This window comes from Necator americanus, chromosome III, assembly GCF_031761385.1.
Source record: "Necator americanus strain Aroian chromosome III, whole genome shotgun sequence".
Classification (NCBI taxonomy): domain Eukaryota; kingdom Metazoa; phylum Nematoda; class Chromadorea; order Rhabditida; family Ancylostomatidae; genus Necator; species Necator americanus.
Window position 1 is genome coordinate 30,451,921 of NC_087373.1, and position 24,747 is coordinate 30,476,667.

General features: G+C 40.6%; 4 protein-coding genes across 5 annotated transcripts; 2 read left to right on the top strand and 2 right to left on the bottom strand.

The window, feature by feature from the left end:
* Positions 1-1,688: 1,688 nt before the first annotated feature.
* On the bottom strand, positions 1,689-2,912 carry RB195_011469 (uncharacterized protein; the record flags this gene model as incomplete). Of its 2 annotated transcripts, none has more annotated exons than XM_064192896.1 (1): positions 1,689-2,912. In XM_064192896.1, the coding sequence occupies one exon, from the start codon at positions 2,910-2,912 to the stop codon at positions 1,689-1,691; it is 1,224 nt and encodes a 407-aa protein (XP_064050479.1). The 2 variants fall into 2 exon arrangements, with proteins under 2 accessions (XP_064050479.1, XP_064050480.1); XM_064192897.1 differs by having other exon boundaries at positions 1,689-2,756.
* Positions 2,913-4,625: 1,713 nt separating this feature from the next.
* Positions 4,626-5,018, top strand: RB195_011470 (uncharacterized protein; the record flags this gene model as incomplete). The annotated part of the gene is made up of 1 exon (XM_064192898.1): positions 4,626-5,018. The coding sequence occupies one exon, from the start codon at positions 4,626-4,628 to the stop codon at positions 5,016-5,018; it is 393 nt and encodes a 130-aa protein (XP_064050481.1).
* A 1,732-nt stretch (positions 5,019-6,750) lies between these two features.
* RB195_011471 (uncharacterized protein) lies at positions 6,751-9,615 on the top strand (the record flags this gene model as incomplete). Its single annotated transcript, XM_064192899.1, has 6 exons — positions 6,751-7,010; positions 7,271-7,378; positions 8,328-8,490; positions 8,581-8,700; positions 9,393-9,472; positions 9,531-9,615. 6 exons carry the CDS (start codon positions 6,751-6,753, stop codon positions 9,613-9,615), a joined length of 816 nt encoding a protein of 271 aa, XP_064050482.1.
* Positions 9,616-11,153: 1,538 nt separating this feature from the next.
* On the bottom strand, positions 11,154-21,232 carry RB195_011472 (uncharacterized protein; the record flags this gene model as incomplete). Its single annotated transcript, XM_064192900.1, has 25 exons — positions 11,154-11,276; positions 11,400-11,514; positions 12,093-12,195; positions 12,259-12,347; positions 12,527-12,666; positions 12,754-12,905; positions 13,015-13,111; positions 13,502-13,588; positions 14,039-14,126; positions 14,303-14,421; positions 14,507-14,596; positions 14,707-14,768; positions 14,824-14,904; positions 14,966-15,082; positions 15,684-15,765; positions 16,141-16,212; positions 16,293-16,390; positions 16,682-16,748; positions 16,812-16,927; positions 18,594-18,674; positions 18,934-19,062; positions 19,146-19,260; positions 20,346-20,486; positions 20,551-20,640; positions 21,122-21,232. 25 exons carry the CDS (start codon positions 21,230-21,232, stop codon positions 11,154-11,156), a joined length of 2,565 nt encoding a protein of 854 aa, XP_064050483.1.
* Between the last annotated feature and the right edge of the window lie 3,515 nt (positions 21,233-24,747).

Sequence of the window (24,747 nt, forward strand, 5' to 3'; positions counted from 1 at the left end):
CCATAGGAAACTGATCTTCGAAATTTTTCGGAGAAGAATATAATTGAATTGTCAAAAAAAAAGTGTATATACAGCATAGCATTCGATCTCAATCATCATGCTATATAATAAAGCGCTTAGTTTGTGTGTGCGTGTTTATTTTTATGTCTATTGGTCAAGGTTTTATGAGCAATTTTCATTTCAATTTTAAAAATGAGAAAAATTGATTAACACGTTGATCATAAAATAGGTTAAAAGCATTAGAAGTGGTTAGCCCTTAGATTATACAGTTAAGTTGAAAACTTTTGTTTAGTGCACCCACAAATCATGGACTTTCGCATTCTCTTTCGAAACACGTTTCTCTGAAGTTTCTCAAATGTGGAGTACCTTTTTCTTGCAGAACTCAAAAACTAGGGAGTCGCAGTTGTTTATGATTCTTCTCTAACCAATATCCTTACGACTTTTTTCCGCCTAGTCTTTGTGATGCAACATACTATGTAAAAACAAAAATTGCATTTCTAAATTTCGTTGCTGAGAAATCGTCATAATCTTTGAGGGTTCTAGTTAAACACGAAAAAAAGAGAATTGAATGTGAAAGTTTGTCACTTTTAATCCTTGCATTAGATTAGATTCTTGCTTTCTTTCTTTCAATGTTTTCCTCCTTTTCAGCATCTGCGCAAAGAGTTCTTTTCTTTCGTTGCCGATTTTTTCTATGTGGATTATGTTTGCTACTTCGTTCCACGGGCGGACACGTCGGCGTTCTTTTTTTTAAATAAGTGCAAAGTTCCCAATGCTCCCGTTTTTTCATGTTGTTGTGAAAATAAGCACGTAGACTAAAGGTACAACAAACTTTTGCTTCTATTCCTTCTTCTCGTCGTGCTTAATGACAATGACACAATGACAAGAAATGGTGAGTTCGAGGTAGGAGTGGTTCTACGACCTTATAAGAGCAAGTTGGCATCAGAAGGCAGTGAAGCGAGTTTTTCGGTGTTGAAGTGGTGCTACAGCGCTAGAAGGCCGAAAGATAGGATGGCACGATTCTCATAAAGGCAGTGTGCCGGTGTTTGATTACTTTGAAAGGTTCTAACGTGGGAGGGACGGATTCTCTAGCGTCAGATAGATGCATCAATGCCAGAATGTAACGTGGTGGGACGGGTTCCATTCCATTCCATTTCCTTGCTATTTTCTGAGGGTACGATTGGTGCGCCTGCACAGAAAGCAGTAGAACTGGGTGACACTTGTCCGACGGCCTCAGCTTTTTGCACCAAAGGGCAGTGGAATGTACTCCACTGCATCATGTGCAGTACCAGAAAGTAGAAAGGGTAAAACGGTTTCCATGACGTCATAGTGCACAAATACCAGAAAACAGTAAAATGAAGTGAGACAGGCTGCTTGCTTTTCGAAACACCGAAATATAGTTTTTAAATTGATTTCCTTGAGCTTGGTATTGATCGCCTTTATTAAACAACGGCTAACGTTTCGGCGTTATCGCCTTCGTCAAAGCCTGGAAAATTCAAAGCCATTAGTGATTTATCCTCTCACGCGTCCCATCACCCTACAGAAAGTATCCAAACGGTAGGCAAACTCAAACAGCAAAACATTGGCTTGCACTTACACCATTAGCTTGACTTGGTAACGCAACAGACCACCACGTACCACAGCTATGAGTCACAAGGGTTTTATATGGGGGCCTCACGGCCCCCCGTAGATCAAAACCCGCACAGGTCTTGATATGGGGATAACTCGTTTGTGATAGCAAGGCACTCATCCTTCTTGTTCATTTTTGGACTTTTGGTGGTTATCCAAAAGGCCTCTAGTGTTCTACATGCTGTGATCTCGGACTCGAAGAAAAATATACAAACTTCTGCCTCTACTTCGGAGTTTGGATGACGTATTCTACGGTGTGCTCCAGGTGGGGTGAAGGTTTTAGATTTTGCGAGTCCATCTAGATGCTCATTGACCCTAATACACAGTGGACGTCCCGTTTCCCCTATATAATCGTCACCGCACAACCTGCACGTGATACGACACACTACTCCTGATACCATGCAATCATCCTCTCTGGCATACGTGCAAACTATGCAGCTGGGAGTTGTGCAGAGTCGATCATACGCGCGATTACGTACCAGCTGACCCTTTAGGTTCTCTGGAGGTATTTCCACAACCCTCACGTCATTCTGCAGACCCGCTTTTCGCAGACAGTCCCGTACCGCTCTGCTCATATCATCAGATATATAAGGTAAACAGAAAGGGATCTTTTCTGGGCCATCTACTACCTTGGATCTTCGAGAGGGATGTCGTGCTTGTCGGGAAGCATCATCTCCAGCTGGGTACCCATTGGATATTGCTACTTTATGGGCCAGATTTACAGACCATGTTTTTTCCTGGCTACTCGATGAGACTCTTGCCGCCGTCCTGTACATGTTACCTATAACAGATTTTTTCATTTTGTTGGGATGCGCTGAAAGATAGTGGATTAAGATGTTTTTGCTACTGGGTTTCCGGTACCACTTAGTTTTACATATCCCATTCCGCAAGTAAATGTACACGTTCAAGAAAGCCAACCAGTTGTCTATCGGTCTCTCCCTTGTGAACTTAATGTGCGGACACTGCTGATGGAGAAGATTGAAGCACGTGTCTAGTTCTGCTTGTGTTGAGGAGACGACGCAGCAATCATCTATGTAACGATAATACGGCAGTGGTTTGCGGTCTATTATAAGCTTTTCGATCTTGGCCATGAAAGCAATGGCGAGAGTGGGTGCCAACCTTTGTCCCATAGCTAGGCCTCTAAGTTGTCGGTAGTACTGTCCCGACCATCGGAAAATAGAACAATTCAGGCATTCGTTTTTCAATGTCATGGTCTGCTTAATGCTTAATCCATACATGTTCAATGAAGTCTGGCGCTGCGTGAGCAGTTCGTGAACAGCCTGCATCGCTACATCGTTTGAAACGTTCGCATAGAGTGACGTAACGTCAAAGATCTCTACTAGACATTCACGCTCAAACGAGGTACTGCGGAGATGTTATAGGAAGTTGTGAGAACACCGAAATATACTCCTTCGTATGTCCACTCCTCAATACCTTACACTCATCATGTTTGCTAGACGATTTCTTCGGAAATTATATGCACGCATGTAGGCCTCTGCTTTACAAAGAGTTAGCGATTTACGTGATCTGACGTAAGATTCTTATTTCATCAGTATGATGATGACTTTCACGTTATTTGGCACTATCACACTATTCCATGTTAACCGCTGGTGACGAAGACGAGAAGACCTTGGATATTATGTCGGTGTAGAAGAAAGGAATGCCATGCTTCAAGTGAGCGGCGTTGGCCTGTAGCCTGTCGAATAGGTGCACCAATGCCAGAAAGCAATGAAAAGGGTTGAGACAGATCGACGGCGTAAAGTTCGTGCGCTGACGCAAAAAAAAACGCTGGGAACTGCACATTTGCTGCGACGGCGCCAGAACTGGAATCAGTACAATTACTGATGCAGCAGCACCGGCTAATAATTTCAAGCAGATTTGCCAAGAAATGAATAAACCGTTACTAACAGTTGCATAGCCGTGATCTATGTATAGCGTTTCATCCTTATATGTTCCTCTACATGTCTATTCACTTCACGTTTGCCTCAGATTTGTAACACCTCCCTCCAAAAATTGGAAACAGGCATGCAAACAGCTGTTTGAATAGTTTCTAACAGATCACGCGATCTTACGTAAAATTTTAACTTCGTCACTATGATGATGACGTTAACGTCATTTAACGTCACACAACATTCTATATTAATTGCTGGAGAAAATGAAGAGAATACTGAATACTTTGAATTCTAATGGCACCAAAGGAATGTAGGTGTAAAATCAATTTTGAATATCCAAGTGTATCCAGTCCAGTTAATCACCCCTTTAGGGAAAAAAAACTACTGAATCTTTCATCAAAGTCCAGAGTTGCTGGAAAAAAAATAGAAAAAAAGTTCAAGGAAAAAGAAAAATTTAAATCTGTAGCAAAAAAAATTACAGAAGGTGCCATTACACTCAATTTTCATTGATCAGAGAAGGCAAGCGAGGAGAGAACTACGAGATGTCTGAAGTCCGATCTTCGTGTGACTTCTATGCTGGTCCCATAAATAATGGTATTCTACACCTCTCCTGTTTTTCAAAATCAAAAAAAAAACATTTTTGGATCTTAAATACAGTACGCCTTATTTTCCACCACCCCTTCCATGTCTCTGAGAGACGTTGAATACCCGTCCTCCAACCACTCCCCTTTTCCTCATCCTCCTCCTCTCTTCTACAACATTCGCCCTTTAGCTTAAACAATTGAAACTTGTCTATGGAATGACCCGAACTTTCGATATGATGTAGTATAATGTCTTGAAAATATATTCATCTTCCTGATGTATGACTCACTGCAATTGAAGTATTCGATTTTATATACGCATCTTCAGCCATTTACTATACGGACCTGATAGGTCCGAAAGTGCTGAACCAAATTTCATACTTTTTCAAACAATCATAACGTTTGGCGGCCGTGTACAATCAAACAATCCTGACTGCCATCTGTTCGTGGTTGTCCAGCTTTTATTGAACGCAATCAGGCATTCGAGTGTACGCATTGATAGGAACTATATAACCTGCACAGTTGTATGGCCAAAAGTACATTACAAAAATGTGCTGTCACACAGCACATCGCCAATGCCTATAGCCTAAAAGGTCAACTGCCTGAAGGGAGCATGGAATCTCTGGCAACAGCCATTCATTTCTTCAAGACGAAGTGCCAAACACTGTCGAGTGAACTCCGACAAGTAGCCCTGCCTGAACTTCTGGGATATCTCTCTATGCGTTTGCTGCGTTGCAAGAAACATGCATCAGAGACCGGCCCGCCAGCAGTGTGGAGTGATGGAGATTACACCATCAGCTGTGGCGATTCTGATGAAAAGAAGGCGGTGCTGCGCGATAGTTGTGAGGAACGACTAAAAGAATCTGGTGGAGGAATTTGGCTCAACGTCGTCCCGAACTGCGTTTGTACGACTGCATGATCACAGAGAATGCAAAGTGAGTGGTGAGTGCCCACGCAACTGCGAAGACTGCTAAAGCGAATAACAAGCAAGTTTTCTATGATGAAATCGTGTTGATGTCTAGGATACCCAGCCAGCGGTTGATCATTGTCGGAATCGGCACGAACCCGAGTATGGGACTTGAACAACAATCCGATGTGCTAGCTAGATGGTATTATCCTGTGAAACACACGTCGGCTAACAGTTAACGTCTGGCTGAATTATGTGAACGGACGAGGTCATGGCTTTCAGATCTTCATCGTTACCACCAGCTTACGTGACAAGGGTCAACCCTTTTCACGCCTGAAGACCAGCGGAAGCGTACGATAAGAACTGTAAAAACTCAGGTCGACTCGGTTCTGACGAGGAACATTCCTCAGTGCCGAATATTCAGAAATCAAGAGCTGTTTGGAACGCTGCTTGTGACTCTAACCACTGTCCAATTCTTCTCAGCTTCAAAATACGATTCCACAAAAGAAATCGAGGAAGTCTTCCTCAATCAAAGATTGACATGGCAGGTCTTAAATACGGAGAATACAGAAAGAAATTACACTAATGTGTGAATATTCATGCTGGACTACGTACAAGGATGAAAGTTTACGATGCAGATTTCTTTACAAAGTGTATCTACGGCGCGGCAAAAGAAATGCTAACGGCTCCAGGCTCCAGGTAAGTGTACGCTTTTGTTTCTGCGTACACAAGATCCACATAAAATTCCCCAACCTGCTAATGGAGTCGTCGATGGGGTAACCCTTTCATTTTGGAAAAATCACTTCAACATCTTGCTGACCAGGCAAGCCCCATCGGCTCCTGAACTCGATCACGTCCAGCGATCGACATACGCGGTCAGCAAGAAACCATCGACAAGGTCGGAGGTCCTGGTGTGCATCCAAAAGACGAAGAAAAGAAAGTATTGTGGAGATTATAGAATTCGCAGAGAAATACCGAAATTTTTTCCCCTTCTGAGATCCGTAAGATGACGAAGATTATCCGCTCAAAATGGACTGACGAAATCGATGATTCGTGAAGACACGCTATTGTAATTGTAATTGTAATTAAAATAATTGTATTCCTTCCCACAAGAAGTTATCCTTCACGAATCTTAGGAACCATCGATGAATCTCATAGCTGTGTACAAGGTTTTGAAGGGGATCATCTTAGACCGGCTTTTTAAAATAAACAATAAACAACGCGCGGCGAGTAACCCGGCTTTCGTCCTGGCCGTTCTACGAAGACCTATCGCTCATCGACAGGAGAGTGATCGAAATCTCGCAGTGGTATTTGAAGCCAATGCAATTAGACTTTCTGAACCGTAAAGCCGCTTTTGGGTCTCCTCATCGAAGGCGTCTTGGCAACACATTTCCCACCGACGGAAATACTAGTAAAATTTGGTCGCCTGCTCGATGACATGAATCAACGAAAAACGGCTGCAGTTCGAACATCAGCCGGATGTACATAATCATGCATAATTTGATGAGGAAACTGGATTAAGACAAGGAGCAGGACCGTTCCTGTTCAACTTCGCCATCTTTGACCTCATGCCATGAACAGTCGACCGGTTTCCTGTCGATATCATACTAGCACTATCACGACCCTTTGACCTATCTACGCCGACGACGCTTTTTTCACGCAAGCGAAAGCAGTATGAAACTTCAACATCTTGTCAACAATGTATCGAAGCAGATGAGATTCGAGACCTCGGACGGGAATCAGGATGGGCGGAATACCGATCGAACTTGTCGATGAGTTCCGTTACCTGGGCTGTATGCTGAGGAACAACGACAGCTACGAGAAAGATGTTCAGCAAAGATGCGCTAAGACCAATTCTGCATCAAACTTTTTAAGGAAACGTCTATGGTCAACCCCCATCATCAATGGTAGTCAGACAGTGTCAGGCCAGGAGAGGAAGCAGGGTGCAGTAGAAATGCCTCATCAAGTGCAATTTTTCCATGACAGTGCCCTCACGAGGCAATGGTATTTCGGGCACTGAAGCTGCATATAGAGAGAAAAATTCAGTGATCAGAAAGAGCTGGAAGAAGAGATTACGCGCTTTTCCGAGCTCGAGCCAGCAGAGATTAGGACTTCTAGAATTGATAGTTTAGTGAACCTACGCTTGTATACAGGCGTATTCCCTTATATTTTCATGTATCTAAACGCAATTCCCTAATATCGCGTGCCATAGATGTAAGGTACAATCAGAAAATATTTCTAGAATTTTTTATAGTTTAGTTCAGCGCTTCCAATTCTACAAAGCACAAGATATGGCGACAAAGAGAAATCACATGGGCATTTCGAGATCCATTTGAATTACTGAAGGATGATCACAGTCGTCAGTTAGTGAGGTAGGTGTTTTGACTGCATATAACACATAAAACTGTAATGGGTTGAAGAATAAGTCGTGAGAGCTTTTTCAAGGTGAAAAATGCGTTTGGAAATTAAAACTTCTTCCAAAATGTTGTGTATCATACGATGAAGAATTTCTCATTTTACCAGAAAATTGTATTCTACTTTTTTGAGTTTTGTTGTTTTCTTGATTTTTCATATCACTAAAACGGAGTGCCATGTTTTCAAAACGGAATATTTTGACGCCTTCAGTTTTTTGCAGCTAATCGAGGTGATGTAACAACTGAAGCTCCTTGTGCAATTTGTGTTGTGCATGAAAGACATTGAATAAAGCACGAAAAGTTACAAACAAACAAAAAAAAACTTGAAAAACACAAGAAAACAAATAAAGAACACGGAAAAAAATCCAAAAAGAGTCATCGAAACACTATCGCGCTATTGCGGTTGCTGGAAATGATACGTTTCTTTCCATCATTACTGTCAATTAGCCTGTAATAGTTTTTTTCTCTGTTCTCAGAAAAAGAAAAATTTTCTCAACTTGCGACTAGGCTCCGCCAGTATATGATCAATTTTTGGGGTCAAAATTCCAATTTTTGAAGCGCGAATATAATCGGCAAGCACTATTTTGAAGCATTGCTTCTTCTCTATATAGAGCAGCAATTTCAACTCCAACGGCTCCAAAAATACTTCATTTTGTCCCTCCATCTGACACTCCACTTCAGTAGTCTGAAAAAAAAAAGATTTGACTTAATTCAAAAACAGGTATGACAGAATCTCATAGAGTAAGGAACTCTCTTTTGAGGCGTACAGAAAATCTTAGAAGTACCTTTGACTTCTATATGTAATCTTCACTCAGGAGAAAGAAAAACGCTCACGACTCTGATAGTCCCATACAAGGATCTGAGATCTCTATCGTATGCGGTGATCCACCTAAAATTTCACTTGCAGATCACTTATATCGACAGGTTTTGCTCTGTGGGGAGACGCACTGGATGGAAGGCTCGAGTTCGAAGATGTTTCTCACCTCGTGAACAACAACAATTATGTGACTAAACCTCCTGGAGTTGATATAGATATTCTTTTTGCTAGACGATCCCACGGTGATGAAGAGGTTCACTAGTTCTCCTAAAATTTATTTTATTTCTGTAGTACATAGAAGGAAAAAGTTCACGGGAAATAATTATGAATTCATCTTAAACAGGCGTTCGACGGCAAAGGCAACATGGTCGCTCACTCAGGATATCCACCGAAGGGGATTCTACATCTAGATGCCGACGAAGAGTGGTCGTTTGATGGCTCCCGCGGAGTTGATTTGCGTTACGTATGTTTCAAGTAAACTGCGTCGATATCTCCCAAAAGATTCCAAACACTCACAGCCAGATCTAAACGACCTGAAAAATGGCCGCGATTTATTCCTTAACCCAATAGACGGTCATTACTGTGATTTATTTACTTAGATGGGGCGGTGTAGCGCAATCGGTGAGAGAATCCACTGCAACTGCACGATAGATGGATAGTTCGAAACCGCCCTGGTGCCAACGACGCCTTTCATCCCTACGGGGTCGATAAATTGGTACTAGACTTGTCTGTGAGGATAGAAACACTGACTCAGTGCATCAGCTAACCCCTGCCGGTCACTGTACAGGCTAATTACGCCATAAACCTCAAAAGATTCTTAGCTGAAGTGAACGCGGTGGAGCATTCTAAGCGGATTGATTGAAACTAAACACTGTGCACACTTTATTTGCTTAGCTCATCTAATATGTATAAGTAGCCTTTATTATTTTAATTCATTGTAATCCCCAGCAGTTTGTAACACAAAGTGTAGATGAATCTTGCCAATAATTCGTTGAGCTGGGGTCTTTTCTCTGAACTGCAGCAACACACATCCTTTCTCTATAACAAAAGGAGATGGTGTGTAAAAAATGTGATCTAAGAAACGACAATTCACTAAAAAAAAATGGAGACACTGCTTATATGTCTGAAGGTTATCTCTTTATTGCTGTTCTACAGGTAATGATACACGAGATCGGTCATCTATTAGGACTGCGACATTCTCGCAAAAGATCTTCTATCATGAGCAAGTACTACCGGTGAGAAGTCAGCAAAACAAGCCATAAGAAAGTTGAGAATTGAATTCAATATATCCAGAAATCTCTCAACGGGAATGCGACTTCCACGCGTAGATATTCTATCGATAAAACGACTGTATCGAATCAGTGACAGATACTCATAGAAAGCTATGGATATTTTCTCGACAACTACAGGGTTCAACACATCTAATGCTGGTTCTTTTTGTTTCTTTTCTTTTTGTCAAGACACAAAATTCTAACACTATTTTTCATTTGAACAGAACATAAGATCTCCATTTTATTGTGTTTATCAAGAATGTCATGATTTTCATATTCAATCGCTGTAAACAAACAGTTTTCGTGCCAATAAAACAAGTTGCTTCTATCTTGTGTTCCGCTGTATTTTCCGCAAGTCACTCAGCAATTCGAGGTGACATGCTTTAAGACTACCTTCACTTGGCAACATTCCAATTCCTCAGTCATAATTTTGCTAATTTTTTTTAGGAGGAATCCCTTTGCCATGAATAAAAAGAAGTGTCATAAGCCACTGTACCAACATTTGAGCAGTAACCGAGATAACGGCGTGTAGAGTCTTGCAATGACAAAACAGGCAAACAACTTTGATGTTCTTAACTCAGTAAAAACACAGCAATTGTGAAAGCTGAAAGCTGTACCTCCGCCTCTAGTACTTCCAAACTTCACTGTCAAGTCTTGGCCGATTCCTCCTCATCCGATTGTTGTCTCTGTTTGCACTTGACATCATTGTACATGTGCATTTGAGAATTATATAATATAAAGAGTAAAGATGCAAAGAGCACGTCATCGCATCCCCTAGAGCATTGCACGTAACAGTGTCTAAAGGATGAGCGACACAGTGAACGAAATCAGAAGGAACTGGAGCAAGGATAGCTTCGCTACGAAGAAATGATGCTATAATGTGAGGCATAGAAAAGAATCAGCTGTATTTAGCTTAATAATAGTTACTGTCATCGCTTATTTGTATGTTTACTTTATTTGGAGTAACTGTTACATTCAAGTAAGACTACGTGTTTCTTACGAGACTAACCACATTAAGTTTTGATACCGCGTTATCCACAACAACAACGTTGTCGTTTGGTCTATGACCACAGACCGATACTTATGAAGCAAGCAAGATAGATGAATGCAATAGTTCCTACAGAAAACACAACTGCGCGCGCAAGACAAACAATTATGACTGCCTTTCTGAGAAAAAAAAACATCTTCATTAATAATAAGGCTGTACACATTTATACGTTTATACGTTTCTGCACTTAAGCTTAAACTTAAACCAATCCTGTAATGGTTACAGAATAGAAAAGACGAAGTGAAAAGCTTGGGAACAGAGATCAGCATAAGGGTTTTAATGAAAGATATATACATTATATGTCACAGAACCACCTACCACGGCAATTGCTTGAGCATCTCATTCAAAAAAAGATCAGATCTGGAACAATCATCGACGTTTGTAAATTTTTCGAATACGAAATCCCTCCCTTGTTTCTACTCTTTGCGAGAGAATCTTTTGCCTTATAGGGACATTACAGAAACTGTACTCTTTGACATTACAAAAAAATATTCCAAAAAATATATGACCGAAATCCCAACTAGTAAACAATGCATGGTAATCCTTACGGAAGAAAAATGAACAGACATAGGAAGTGCTGCCAGAAAGACACTAAAATTATTCGTTAGGGCGGGATTTGATTATTAAATGCCGTTGAAGTACATCGTAAAAATCATCGTTGGTGAAAACATCACGTAACGTGTCGAAATTCAATAACTGGTCCCACATTTCTTGCAGCGTCTAAAAACCAAAGTTATTAGTGAAATATTTCTTAATGATGTCTTGCAACAAAAAAATCAAGTACAAAAGACTAATAGTAGAAAAAAGCACATTTGAAATGTAGAAGAACACAAGGGAACTCACTTGTCGTCTTTTCTTGGGGATGGCTTTTTTGCATTTTCGCTTACTGATAAGCTGTTTCGACAAATAATGGAGCCAGAAACAGTTCGTTTTCGGTGTGAAAGTCAACCAGTCGCCTCTGCAAAGTTTAATGACGACATCAAGATCTGATTATATTTTATTCAGTGTACTGTGTTTGTAAGGTGAGATTAACTACTAGCAAATCACCTTGAAAAATCAATAGATTAGAACAATCCTCTTTTCCAGTTGACACCTATCACTGTTCCACTACTTCTTTGAAGTACAGATGCAACGTATCATGTAGTAACTAAGCGGTAACAAATTGTGAAAAATAATGTAGTAAGACTTGTTCTGTGCTGCTGCACTGCACAAGTGGATGTAAGCACTTATCCTGACGTCTACTTATGCTGCCCGCAGAGTTCAGAGCCACGCGGTTTGGCGGCTCTGTGGTTTTGATGGTTGACTATTCACAACAGTGCGCTCAATAACCATCAAAACCGTGCTCGCGCGGCTCTGAACTCTGCGGCAGCCTTATTCTTAGGCTCTCATAGTTTTCTCGCATGTAGACACACTGCATCAGAGAACTGATGGACGCTTCGAGAAAAAGTAGAGCCTTTTAGTACAAAGAAGGTGGCTAAATGAAGGACATGTCCTTCATTTCCAGGAAGAAAAAACATCAGAATTCGAATTACTTACTGATTCTCATGCCGCATCATCCTATAGATATCGAATTGGTAATCACCAGTACCGGCAAAAAGCTCCTCGTCAGATTCGAGATCTCGAAATATCGTTGTTTCCTCTGAAAATGGAATAGAAGAGTTGCATCGCAGCAATATTACGCGTTCTTCATCCTACTCCTCACCTTTCCTCATTCTACTCAGTGTGAAATCAATTAGATTCACTTTTATGCCGTAGGAGCGCAGAATCATGGTTCCTCCAGAAAATCTATATCTGAAATGTCACAAGAATGTCTGAGGATTGTTGCAATGCGAAATAATCCCACACACATACAGACAAAAAAAATGAGCTAGATCTGCTTCGGCCAAAGTATCGATATCTAGTGCTTCATGATGAAAAATACCAACATTTGTGAATTTATGCTAGAAAAAAGTTACGTAGAAGAAACACACTCTAAGTCTCTGTCGTTCTCTAAGACGAGCACGTTGCCAATGTGCAAATCGCGGTGTTCAAATTCGAGCCTTTCCTCTGCCACTATCAATGAGATCGTGATTTGCAACAAAGCAGAGAGTGCTTGGTCCTCGTTTTTCATCTGGAGGAAGAAAGAATTCATTTAGATCTCCAACAAAAAAAAGCCCTTTGTTTCTTACACAACACTCAGGCGGTTATTGTCAAATACCTGGTAGTGTTCCAAGTCGACACCACCTAATGCCATCCCCATTGTCAGGAACAACTGCTCCTTACTGGCATATTCCGTAGGTCTGTCATTCTCAGATTCTTTCGCATCATCGTATTCGTCCCACGCAACAAGAAACGAATCGGGATATACACCTTTAATCACGCTATCCAGCATTCATTCATAATCCGCAACAGCAAAAATTCGCTTGAAGATGTGCACGTATTTTTTCTACAGTTAGCATATCAAGAAACCTCAGCTCACCTCTGACTACATTTGTTTGCAACAGCTGTATGAAATTCGGCGTGCTAAAGTCTGCCGAAGAGTCGGACAACGCAGAGAGCTCACGATTTATCAAAATCTATAAAATACACTTAACCTGTGATTTCGAAGACACTAACATGTGGACACCATTTGGGACTACTAATAAATATCATCATTTGAGTCCATCAAAACAGAAAATGAAAGTCGTCAAACCCCAAAGGCGAATTCACTGTATCTCGCCAGTTCTGCATGACTACGCGCTTAAATTTCTCGACTGTATGGTGCTTATCAAACATGCGCTCGATTTGACCGAAATATACATCAAACACTTAAAATTAAAGAAATGAAACGACTAAGAACAGAGAGAAGAAGAAAACGGCGATTTACCCAAATACATCACAGCTACAATGCTTTGAACTCAACTATCCATCTCACAAAAAAGTTTGTTGGAATTTTCGATTTCAACTATGAACGCCTTAAAACTTACCTCCGGTAAAATACCGGCAGCGTCCAACAAATACTCTCCATTTACTTTACCACTGTAGACCACTTTATCACCATGGAAAGGAATAACCTAAAATGAGATATTGTACCGTAACCTTTGATTTTTTGAGGCACTTTCCACATCTTTGCGAAATGTTGTGCAATGAAGAATTTAAAGTACAGAACGCTAAATAAACTAGCTCGCTGCTACAAAATGCGCACTGTAAAAGTGGAGGGGAGATGGGTGCATTTCTGGCCGCACGCGAGTCTTTCGGCATGGCATGAGAAGGAATGCGGCAACTATTCGTTGTAGCTACTGTAAACCACCAGGAGACATTGCAGGTGACTTCTCGTACTGTGTAGCGGAAAACACGGCGAAAAGGAAGGGATCGACGGATTTTCACATCATAGCAGTGATAATGATAAATCCAATATTTGTATCCTGACTATCATGCATCATGCAGATTAGAGCAGCAACTATGACCGTGGATACGAGTGGGCGACAAAGCAACAAATTAATTTTAAATCGGTTCAAAGAAACCTTAAGAGCAGTTGGATTTCCTTTGTATGTGGTAGCAAACACTTCGCCGTAGACACCTTCACCAAGCTTCTTTGGACATGCGAAGACACTAAAATTTGAAGCATTTGAAAAAAACTGTGCCCTAAATCAGTTGTACTGCATTTATTGTGATACACAGTCTCATATGATTCAAATCATTGGTAAACTTCACTCGCTTCAAACTGCTCTTGAAATGCTCTTATTTTCCAAAGCTATTGAACAAAACAATGCAAAAAAAGAGCTTACTCTTGAGGTAATTCCATCCAATCAATAACATCTTCCTGCCCTATCACGTACAAAAGCTGCGCCAGAGGCGTTGCTGTGGCTGCATCAGAAAATCCAGCCAAATAAAAGGGAATGTCTATCTGAAGAATTAATTTAGGTAGGTTAATTTAAGTATGATTTGAGTTGTCTTTGAAAAGAAGAACTGAAACCGCAAAGAACACTTACGAATGATGCGTTGGTGAGGCGTGATATATTCCTATTTGCATTGTTCGTAGTCATTTGACTAACATTGCGTGTTAGATTCAGCGTGTTTCGCTGAAAAAATTCTTTCTTGTCGAATTGGGCACTGTCAATACGCGGCGCTATTGACAAAAAATAGACCAAGACAAAAAAGCTACATAAAGTTCCCGAAATCCGAAACTCACTGTTATTTGGAAAGGAACATCCTCCGCTAGCGTAGCTAATGTCTCGCAGGACATGTCTCGTTCTGGAAGGCAACTAGTAATTCAAAAAATTCTTGAGTTGAACAAAGCAGTAGGTACCCGAAGTGGAAGACGACAATTCCATAGACTTTTGAAGGAAAGCGGCCAAGTTTTCCTCTTCATTGTTCTCATTACTTATATCTGGATCAGGCTCATTCATCCGAGATTAAAAACGAGAGAAATCCTTTCACTGACTGCTTACCGTCTACTGACTCTTCCGGAGTGATATTGTCACTTTTGGATCCGCTCGGAATCTCAGGTATAACAAAGGATTCAACGTCCTCGAAGCTATCGTCAAGTTGCGGTGATGTAGGCGTGCCTATACGAGAAGAACCATTGAGAACAGCATTGTCTTAAAAAAAGACACCTCACTGCTGCACATTTTTGTCCATGGAGATTACAAGCGTTCGGTAACACTTTCCTTCACATCTAAATGGTCCAACTGAAAAAAGCTCAGTATCGTTAGTAACACTAACTGGTTTTCTGTGGCCTTGATTTTGTTCCAGAAGGGTAAAAATAGCAGAAATATTTCAAGAGAATGTGGAAGTACAATTACAGTCTCAATCGCAGCAAATGCTTTAATAAGCTAAATTCTCTAAAAAGTTCTGATCGGGCTTTGATGAAACGCGCAACAGATTCTAGATACCAACATCATGCGTTGTCCTCCGGTATACATCCGAACCTTTCCAACGTTTCCACCCACAAAACAAAATTAAGAAACCAGGTGATCGCACGATAAAAATACCTTCATGTCCAGATCACATTTACAAATATGCTCAAGCTTGCACAGAAAAAAAAAACAAGCAAACACATACCGTCCCTAGTTCCAACTCTACTTTTTTGTTTCTCTTTCTTTTTGAACGAATAGTATGTCAGACCCCCAACAATAAATGTAAAAAAGAAACGAATGAAGAAATTACATCGAGAATTTCTTGACGAAGTGCGTGCTTTACTCCTTCCCGTAACATTGGCCCATCGTGGAGAGTGGAAGTCAATGCTATTCTAAATAAAGTAGTTCATGAACGATACGCGAAAATAAAATTTTAATACGAAATCACTTTTTCAAAAAAAAAGGTTAAAAGCTGTTATCGAAAGAAATTATAAGCAGTTCAAAATTTCCACTACAAAAAACAAACAAACACTCAGTTGTTCTGGTCATAACAATTTTTCTATAATAAGTCTACTAATAATACTCAATAGAACTTCTAACTAGTAAATCACGAACACTTTTACAAATAAATCTTACTTTTCTTTTTTTTTAATTTCTTTTACAAGACCAAGCGCACACTTTGTAAGGTATACGCTCATCTATTTGGCTAATAATAAATCGCAAATTTTTCACTTTTTTTCTTACTCAATTAAAAAATAATTACCCACCTCCAGCAAGAGTCCGAATGGTTTCGCTTGGTCTGTTTCAAACGGTGTTGAATGAGCTTGTGGTGCGCACTTCTATCAAATAGAAATTAATAAAATATAACAAAGAAATCTCATCCCGATGAAGTCCCGATGAAGCAAAGACTGAACCATACCTGCATGGGAGTACTTGTTTCTGCGGGTGGTTCCATCTCAGAAAATGAAGAAAGAGATAAGTCACCGGCAGAATGGCGAGATATGGTTTGCCCATCACCTGCAAAAAAAGCTATTTGCAATTAAACAGTCAAAGTGCAAAACAAGTTCACAATATATACATATTCTAAATATATATTGTAATGACTTCCGATAAATATTAGGATTATTAAACTTTCATATGTATACATTGCGAGAAAAGGAACGGAGAGATGAATAATCGATTTTTGAGATGTGGGAAACAGAAGCCACTAGTGTATGAAATGGTACTGGCCAAATCCGCAATGTAGGCATGTTACATGCAAACATAATTTTATTAAATTCACTCGAGGTGTAAGACACGGAATCTTACCAGCGCTTATGTGAGAAGCTGAGAGTAGAGGCTTCTGCCTCCTGCTGCCAGTAGCTGTTAGTCGGCTCTGTTGAAAAAAAAACGTATAGGTGTAAATGTTTAGAAACAAGGCAAAATTTTAATGCAATACCTTCGGTGTAACAGCAAGATCTGCCACTAAACTGTCATTCTTTTTCTCCTGATGATTCGCATTCTCTGTTGAAGTCGTTGTTTCACTCTCAGGAGTTTCCTCAATCGGTTCAGTTGCTGTAAAACGTTGTTTGGTTATAAACTAGCAACCTCTAAACATGTGTCTGTCAGGAAAAACTTGTCCTCCTAAATGAGGGACAAGTGTGTTGTTGGGAGACTATCCTTCCAAACCTGACGTCTGCCTCTCATTCTCTCTGGTACAGTCGCTCATGTAGTAAATAAAAATATAAGATAATATATAAAATTCCAAAGCGAATGAAAATAGATAAACTAAGTAAAACAAAATAATATAGCTAACAATAAGTAAAACAAACAGAGATGGATAGAAACAAATTTACAGCATGCAAGCGTGACTTGAAGGTGATTTTAGGGATAAACACCTACCCTAATTGGGAATGAGTGCAGCACTGCTGCAGATTTCGATAGGTTGAAATAAACATTTACAAATTAGTACAAAAAAAATTAGGAATGTAATTAGGAATCCGTTTCATGGAGAAATGCTTGCACTGTACAACAGTTGAATTATCGCTCTTAGAGTCCCTTAATTTTTTGAAAGTTAGCTGAGAAAAAGATGGGAATTTTAACAAATTTCTCAGCTTTCTCGCCACTTTTAGGAGAATGAAAACGAATTTGAAAGAAGCAGAAGTCCAGTAATAAAAGTATAACATGTTTCAAAACAAATAAGCTTTTATAACCCTTAACTGCAAATTTTCATCCCTGCAGGTGTCCTGGTTCACTCTAATGATAGTTAGGAAAAATCCAAAAATACGAGGAGAAATTAACTTTTCTCAGCTAGGTTTCAAAGAAAAGGAAACTAGGAAAGATGGGAACAGCAATTTTTGTACAGATCTTTAAAAAAAATCTGCCTCAACAGATCGCCGAAATCGTACAGCTTTAAGTCTGGTAAGAACGAGATTATTCGTCAAGTCGTGCATCCTATTTTGCGCTAATTTTACACATATTTTTGCTTATAGATGTCTTTTGTTTCACGGCAACACTATGAAAAGTCATCGTTGTTGGATGAATTGTCTGTTCACTTTACTCTTTTACGCTGAATGAAATCTCACTTCTGTAAGGGATTTGTCCTTGACAGAAGTGGGATTCCGTCCTTTAATAAGAGCAGCATTCCACCGAACTGCACCGAATGAACAGTTTGCACTTCTCTTTACATTCTGCTTATTATGGGGTTCCTTGCTTACCATACACCGAATTTTGTAAGCCCTAACATGAGTCAATTCGACAGCGAATCGAATTTTCTCGCTTTTTGTCCTCATATATCTCCTTCTCTCATTACGATCCAGGTCCAGCTCTCCCGCTTCTGCCCCCTCCTACGACTTCATGTTGGAAGAATCTCAACGTATGTTTGCCCTTGGTCTGGGAGCTTAATCATATGTCAGAAAAAGTGAAAAATAGGTGTTTGAACAAAAAAAGAAAGTATAGTATAGTATAAAAGAAAGGTAAATGATGCAGCCCAAATGAACGAATCTACAAGATGAAGAGCATATGTGCGATAGGTAGAAGCCGGACCTTCTTCAGGTGAAGGGGGCTTAGTTCATGGGGTGCAGCTCAAGTGAAGGGGGTCCTTTCGCCAACCGTCCGAAAGTGAAGGGGGTAATTTCGCCAACCGTTCAAACGTGAAGGAGGTCCCCTCCCTAACCGTTCAAAAGTGAAGGGGGTCAGAGCACCGGCTCCGGCTATCGCATCTATGATGAAGAACACTAACCAATTGATGGTCCAAACGTCGTTCTTCTAAATCCGCCATTATTTGCGACTCCATCGGGATATGTAGACAGACGAAGTGAGCCTGGCAACGTTAGTTGAAAGAGAAGTTAAAGAAACATGGATAAGCTTGTAATACATCTACTAAAAAAATTCGAAAATGGAAAAAAATCAATACAACAATAATCAAGTGGATTAAATAAATTTTGAAATTATTTTAATACAGTATGGAGTGGAAAGAATGTCTAAAGGAAGTGATCCAAGGCGGCAAAGCCATCCGTCACGGAAAAAGAAAATGGAATGAATAAAAGTGATAAAATTGACGAGAGTGTAATAAAAACTACTTCTATGCTTTCTCGGAGTGCAACCGCGCAGATAGGACCATACGGCTTTTCGAAATTGGTGCCGTTCTGTCTCCAGCTGAGCTAGATTTGGACTGAGAGGAGTAGTGATCTTCTGCGGAAGCAAGTGAGCTGAAAGACAAGCGTTGATAACATTAAGTCTCTGATTTCCCACATTGTTAAGAAAAATGTAGGAAGATACAAGCATTTCAAACCTGTTGATTTTGGCCCATCATACTTATCATATTCCACTAGCTTATTCCCAACTGGTTTCAAACGGACACCATCCTCGTTTTCTATGTACAGTGAATATTCTTCTGCTTCATCAAACTGAAACAATCGATTAAAAATATTATAGGAGAATATTATCTAATATTAGAAGAATATTATTATTATATTATTAATATTAGGAAAATATTATTATAAGTGTCTTTCTAGACAGAATTGAAATAACTATAAAGGATTGACCTTGGACAAAAAGACCTATGATTCCTAGGACTACTATAGCTAAGAAACGAGTTCGCATAGCTGTAGTTGAATTTTGGGAAGAGAGAAGAGGCAAAAGAAATTGAAAATTGGTGGTCCAGATAATGAGATTCTGTAACAAGCTGTTAGTGGCATTAACGACAACAATAATGATCATTCTCCATCTAATAAGACACCTCGATTCAACACACTATATGACGCCTGCGCCTGTATTTGCCTTTCTGCGAATTAATGAAAAACGTACAAAAGTACTGATATTGAACATGTGGAGAGTACTCAAATCGCACTTAGGAACAAAACTGAAGAAAAAAGAAGACATAAATGCACAGCTTTTTGTTCCAAAAATTTTACAGGAACACTGAAGAAGAAAATAGGAGCAAAGTCTGCTAATGAAAGGAAATGCAGAGAGAAAAGACTCCTTAGAAACATGAAAAATTCACAAGGAAAGCAAGCAACATATTTTGCACAGGAAAGACCATTGTCGATATTGGATGTTCAAATTAACGTAAGAAAATGAAAGGTGAGTGGGAAAAATGTAGTTGAGGGGGGAAGTCACTCAGTGGCGCCATTATTTCCCGACGCTTCAACTTACTTAGTAACTTTAGTTTACATTTCAGAGATCCTCTAAGACTTATGTTTAGGCCTTAGGTCCCCAACTGATTTGATCATTTACTTCGAGAAATAAGGGCACTGAGTGCCCCCCTCCCCCTCTCAACTACATTTTCCCAAGGTGACATCCAATATTTTGGTACATCATGAATTTATGAATGGGTATGATATTTCCGATAGACTGATTTCAGATTTTAAGAGTTTGATATTTAAAAATAATTTACTTTAGTCACTCAGTTAGGTATTGATCTTTATTACCACATTAAGCATTCATCTGATTAACTCCTCTATATTTACCGTTAAAAATAAGATGGATATACCTCCGCATTCATCTTCTCAATGGCAGACAGATAGTGATCTAAATCGGGGCCAGGTGGTAAGTTTTCATCATTCCCACCACTACCATGATCACCAGCTTCATTATTCTCTTCATTTTCGTCCTCCTCCACGATGTTAGCAATCTTGAAACAGAGGTCACGATTGACAAGGAATTTTTGAGCGTTAAGCCTCGACAAAGCGTCATACCTTTTCTGGAAACGTTTTCTGTTTTCGTGTTCTTCGTGGTACAGGAGATCTCAGCGCAAAGTCATCATCCCAGGAGTCTTCGTAAAACAACTTTAAAAAACGGCTTATTCAGCTTAAAGGCATCACCCCACGAATCTGAGGTGGTACAGGTTTCAGGTGGAGTATTCGCATACGGGATCGTAGATTATGGAGAGAAGGGTGATCTCGTCCATTTCTTCCTAATTGCCGTAAAAAACGGCCCGGAAGATACGGCTTCGAGCGTTCCGGCGCGCTATTTTCTACAAGGAGTTCGATTGGAGCGTGCCAGCCTTGAGCACGCGCCGCATCTTCCGGGCCGTTTTTTACGGCAACTAGGAAGAAATGGACGGAATAACCTCCTCCCCCCTCTCCATAATCTACTATCCCGTATACGAATATTCCACCTGAAATCCGCACCACCACAGATTCGTGATATGCTGCCTTTAATAAATAGTGAAGCGAATAAGGCGTCATGGAAATAGCACTTAGCCAAATAGGTGCTTAAGAAATACTCCAAATTTCAAGTGAAAGAAAATATTTATATGTAGAATACCTTCACATTAGAGTGATCCACTAGAACAACAGGTATTTGAACCGATGGGCGTGTACGAAATGAACGTCTCACACTATGTCTTCTCTGAGCATGTCTTGTTTTCACAGGCATGATAGCGCTTAAAAACACACTCCCAATCTTAAGGAACGTTTATCAAAGTATGTGAGTACAATACTAACAACACACTGTTCAAAACACACAAGAAGCAAGAAAAAAACTGGATTGTGATCAAAATCCACTTTGTTGCAAAATCATGAGGGATCCAGTAAGGTAACTTCGTTAAGCCTCCTTTCAGGTAGTAGCATCAGATGATCAAAACAAATAAGAAAGGACGAGATAAGATGGTATGAAGAAAAAAAGGCAAAAAGACATCCAAAAAGAAATCACAACTACCGTACCACTAGAAATCAAAGCGAAACAAAAACAAAGAGAAAAAAGACAAACAAACAGAAACAAAGACACAGAAAATGAATCGCAACAAAAGAAAAGGTGTCAAGAAGGTGGAGAGGAGATTTGCATTTATAATATTACCGCCGCTTACGTGCATTTTCCGCAGCTACACTACTTAGGGAACCAGCTGAAGAACTGGCTGGAGAAGTGCGCCGAATTCAGAGATTCCGTGGCTGGTTATCACTGAAGTAAAAGCTACAATAAAACTTGAGTTTTACTGAGGTCCCAACACTGTAGTATAGATGACAGACAAGCAAGGTCAAATCACGGCAACATGAAACTCAATACAGTTGTGCAAGCAGCAACGTTCGAAGTGACACACTGGAGCTAGCGGTTCGGATCGAGATGGGACCGTTGCGAACTGTTTCGATGAGTAGGATAGACTAAATTCCCCCCTCGACCATCACCGCCACGCTCCTCTGTATCGTTTCGTGCGTAGACGCTTATCATCCCCGCAACTGCACTATAGCACCAGTATTTGAGAGCGAAACTCTTAAAACCTTCCAAGGACATCGAAAACAACCGCCATCTCGTTATTCTGTCGAAAGGCCGTATAATTAGTGCTTCTTCGATATACACACCTCACAACTTTTCATTTTACAACTTGTTCACTACACAATGGAAAAAAGTCCTTTAAATGGTTCGAGGTTCTTTGATGTTGTGGATATCCCTACAAACTCCTTTCCTCTCTTTGCCAAGCCTCGATAGAGATAGAGTTCTAAGTACACCACTTAAAAGCATCACCCCACGAATCTAAGGTGGTACGGGTTTCAAGCGGGGGAATGGCTATACGGGGTCGTAGATTGTGGGGAAGAGGGTGATTCCGTCTATTTCTCCCTGTATCGGTGACCCCAGAACTCTTTCTTACGACGACCTCTGTTGCAATGCGCAACCATTACGCCCCGCTTCGATTCGTGGAAAACCCATTCGGACGAATCGCAGGCGGAGCGGGCGCAATAGTTGCGCATTGCAACAGAAGTCGTCGTAAGAAACAGTTCTGGGGTCACCGATACAGGGAGAAATGGACGGAATCACCCTCTTTCCCACAATCTACGACCCCGTATAGGCAAAACCCACCTGGAGCGCGTACCACCTCAAATTCGCGGGATGATGCCTTTAAGAAACCCTATTTTCTGTAGCTTCTTTTAAAAATGCACCAGTTAAAATGGAACGAATGAATTAATCGCTTAAATTGCACTGAATATTCCACCTTTCTTTTGACTTAAATTCACCTGATGCCCGTCCTGTGTTCCGTTGTCGAATGTTTGCAGTGCTACTGACGCTACCTACGCTACTAACCTACAATGTCAAATGAGCGTCCCACAACGAAAAGGCCGGACACGCTCAACGAGAGATTGAACACTTCTCCCGGATGTTTTTGACCCAACTAAGGATCTCATTTGTTGCACATCTTGCGTATGAAATAACAACAGTTGTCATTTTGCGGTTATCTGAATAAATATAGGTCCATGTCTTCGATAGGAATGAAAACGACAACATACGATGGTTCACCTGTGTATCTAAGGGATTCGGCGATTTTGTAACCACGCAAATCATCCTTCTTTTGCTTCGTAACTGTGGTTAATCCGTTACCCACGATTTTTTGTCGCATCTCACCTATTTTTGTTGCCCAGTCAATTTACTTGATTCGGCGGAACTCGTTCGAACTCGTCACGTAACCACATGCAACAAGACGCAAAGATCAGTTCCTCATCCTGTGATTTGCGACTTTTTACCTATCAAATCCCTTTTGGTTCTATGAGGGGTTAGAACTATGTAGGAGCGTAGCTTCCCGTAGCTAAAATCTGCGATCGCGCTGAAATTCGCTCGAACAGCTTTGTCATTGTGCTGTTCAAATTGCATCCTGAATGTCGTTGTGTTATTTTGTGGAGCCGCAGACACTCATGTCCGCTTGGACGAACGGGACGCACACGCAGCATCTTAGGCTCCCCGCAGAGATCAGAACCGCGCGGGCGCGCGGTTTCGGTGGTTATTGAGCGCAGTGTTGTGAATAATCAAAAACCACCAAAACCGCAGAGCCGCCAAACCCCGCGCCCGCGCCTCTCTGAACTCTGCGGGCAGCCTTATCACTCATAATGTTGTCTTGGTAAGTAGGACGAGGAGGGTGAAGGCCGTCAACCAAAGCAAGATGGCAGCACTGCGGATTGATTCAGTGTTGGGGCACAGTAGCATGTGACAGGCTGCATCGACGCGACAGTCGGGTGGCGACGAAGTATGAACGGAGCGTAACAGACTATCACTCTCCCGCCTTTCCTGCTACTATTAAACGCACAGAACAAACACCGCTGCTTATGTGTATTGACCCAAAAAATACACACTTTGTAAAAACGTAAGTTATCAGGTGATTGCTGCACTACAGACTACTTTAATTTTACCTAGATAGTTCTTCTTACTTTTTTAGTGCTGTTCCGCATAATTACGATTACTTCAAATTGTGACCATAGTGAAGCCTTTTTTCGTCAGCATTGACGGCATGGAAGCATCGATTATCGTCCGATCGGCATGTTATGAAATAGCAAATTGCTAACTATGCATTCGGTCCTCCAACAAATTCTTTACTGTTAGGAAACAGTTCTCTCTTCGCTTGTCACATGCCCACATGTGAGTTTACAATTTTTTTGTACTCCTTATTTTTACACTTTTCTTCGTAATTTGATTATGAATGCCATCTAGTAAGATTGGTGACAGTAGCTCAACAAAAAGCTTTAGAAAGAAAAGCTAACGATTGTGCTGTCCTTAACGTCGAAAGCTGGCAAACAATCTACGAATGTGCCGTCATAGGTGATAAGGAAGTAAGATATCGATAAGATGACTAATGTTACCAAAATCTCAAATTTTCTGTTAACATATTTGACCCTAACTAATGTAGGCAAGATCGCGCGTATTAAAGGTAATCGCCCTTTAATTGTTCAAAGAAATATGCTCGCCGTTCATATTCTTATTCACGAAATGTTTGTACCGTTGTAATTGTGTAAGATTGTAAGAATAAATATCCCGAAAATTAGAACTAACTCTCCACATTTTTGTACATTCCGGTCAAAACGACCTCTGTGCAGATACATTTTTCTGTTTTCATGTAGTGAAGAGGACCAAGAACATCCGGCTCCGTGCTCACCTATTCAACACCACGCTTTGACCTACGCTTCAGAAACGTG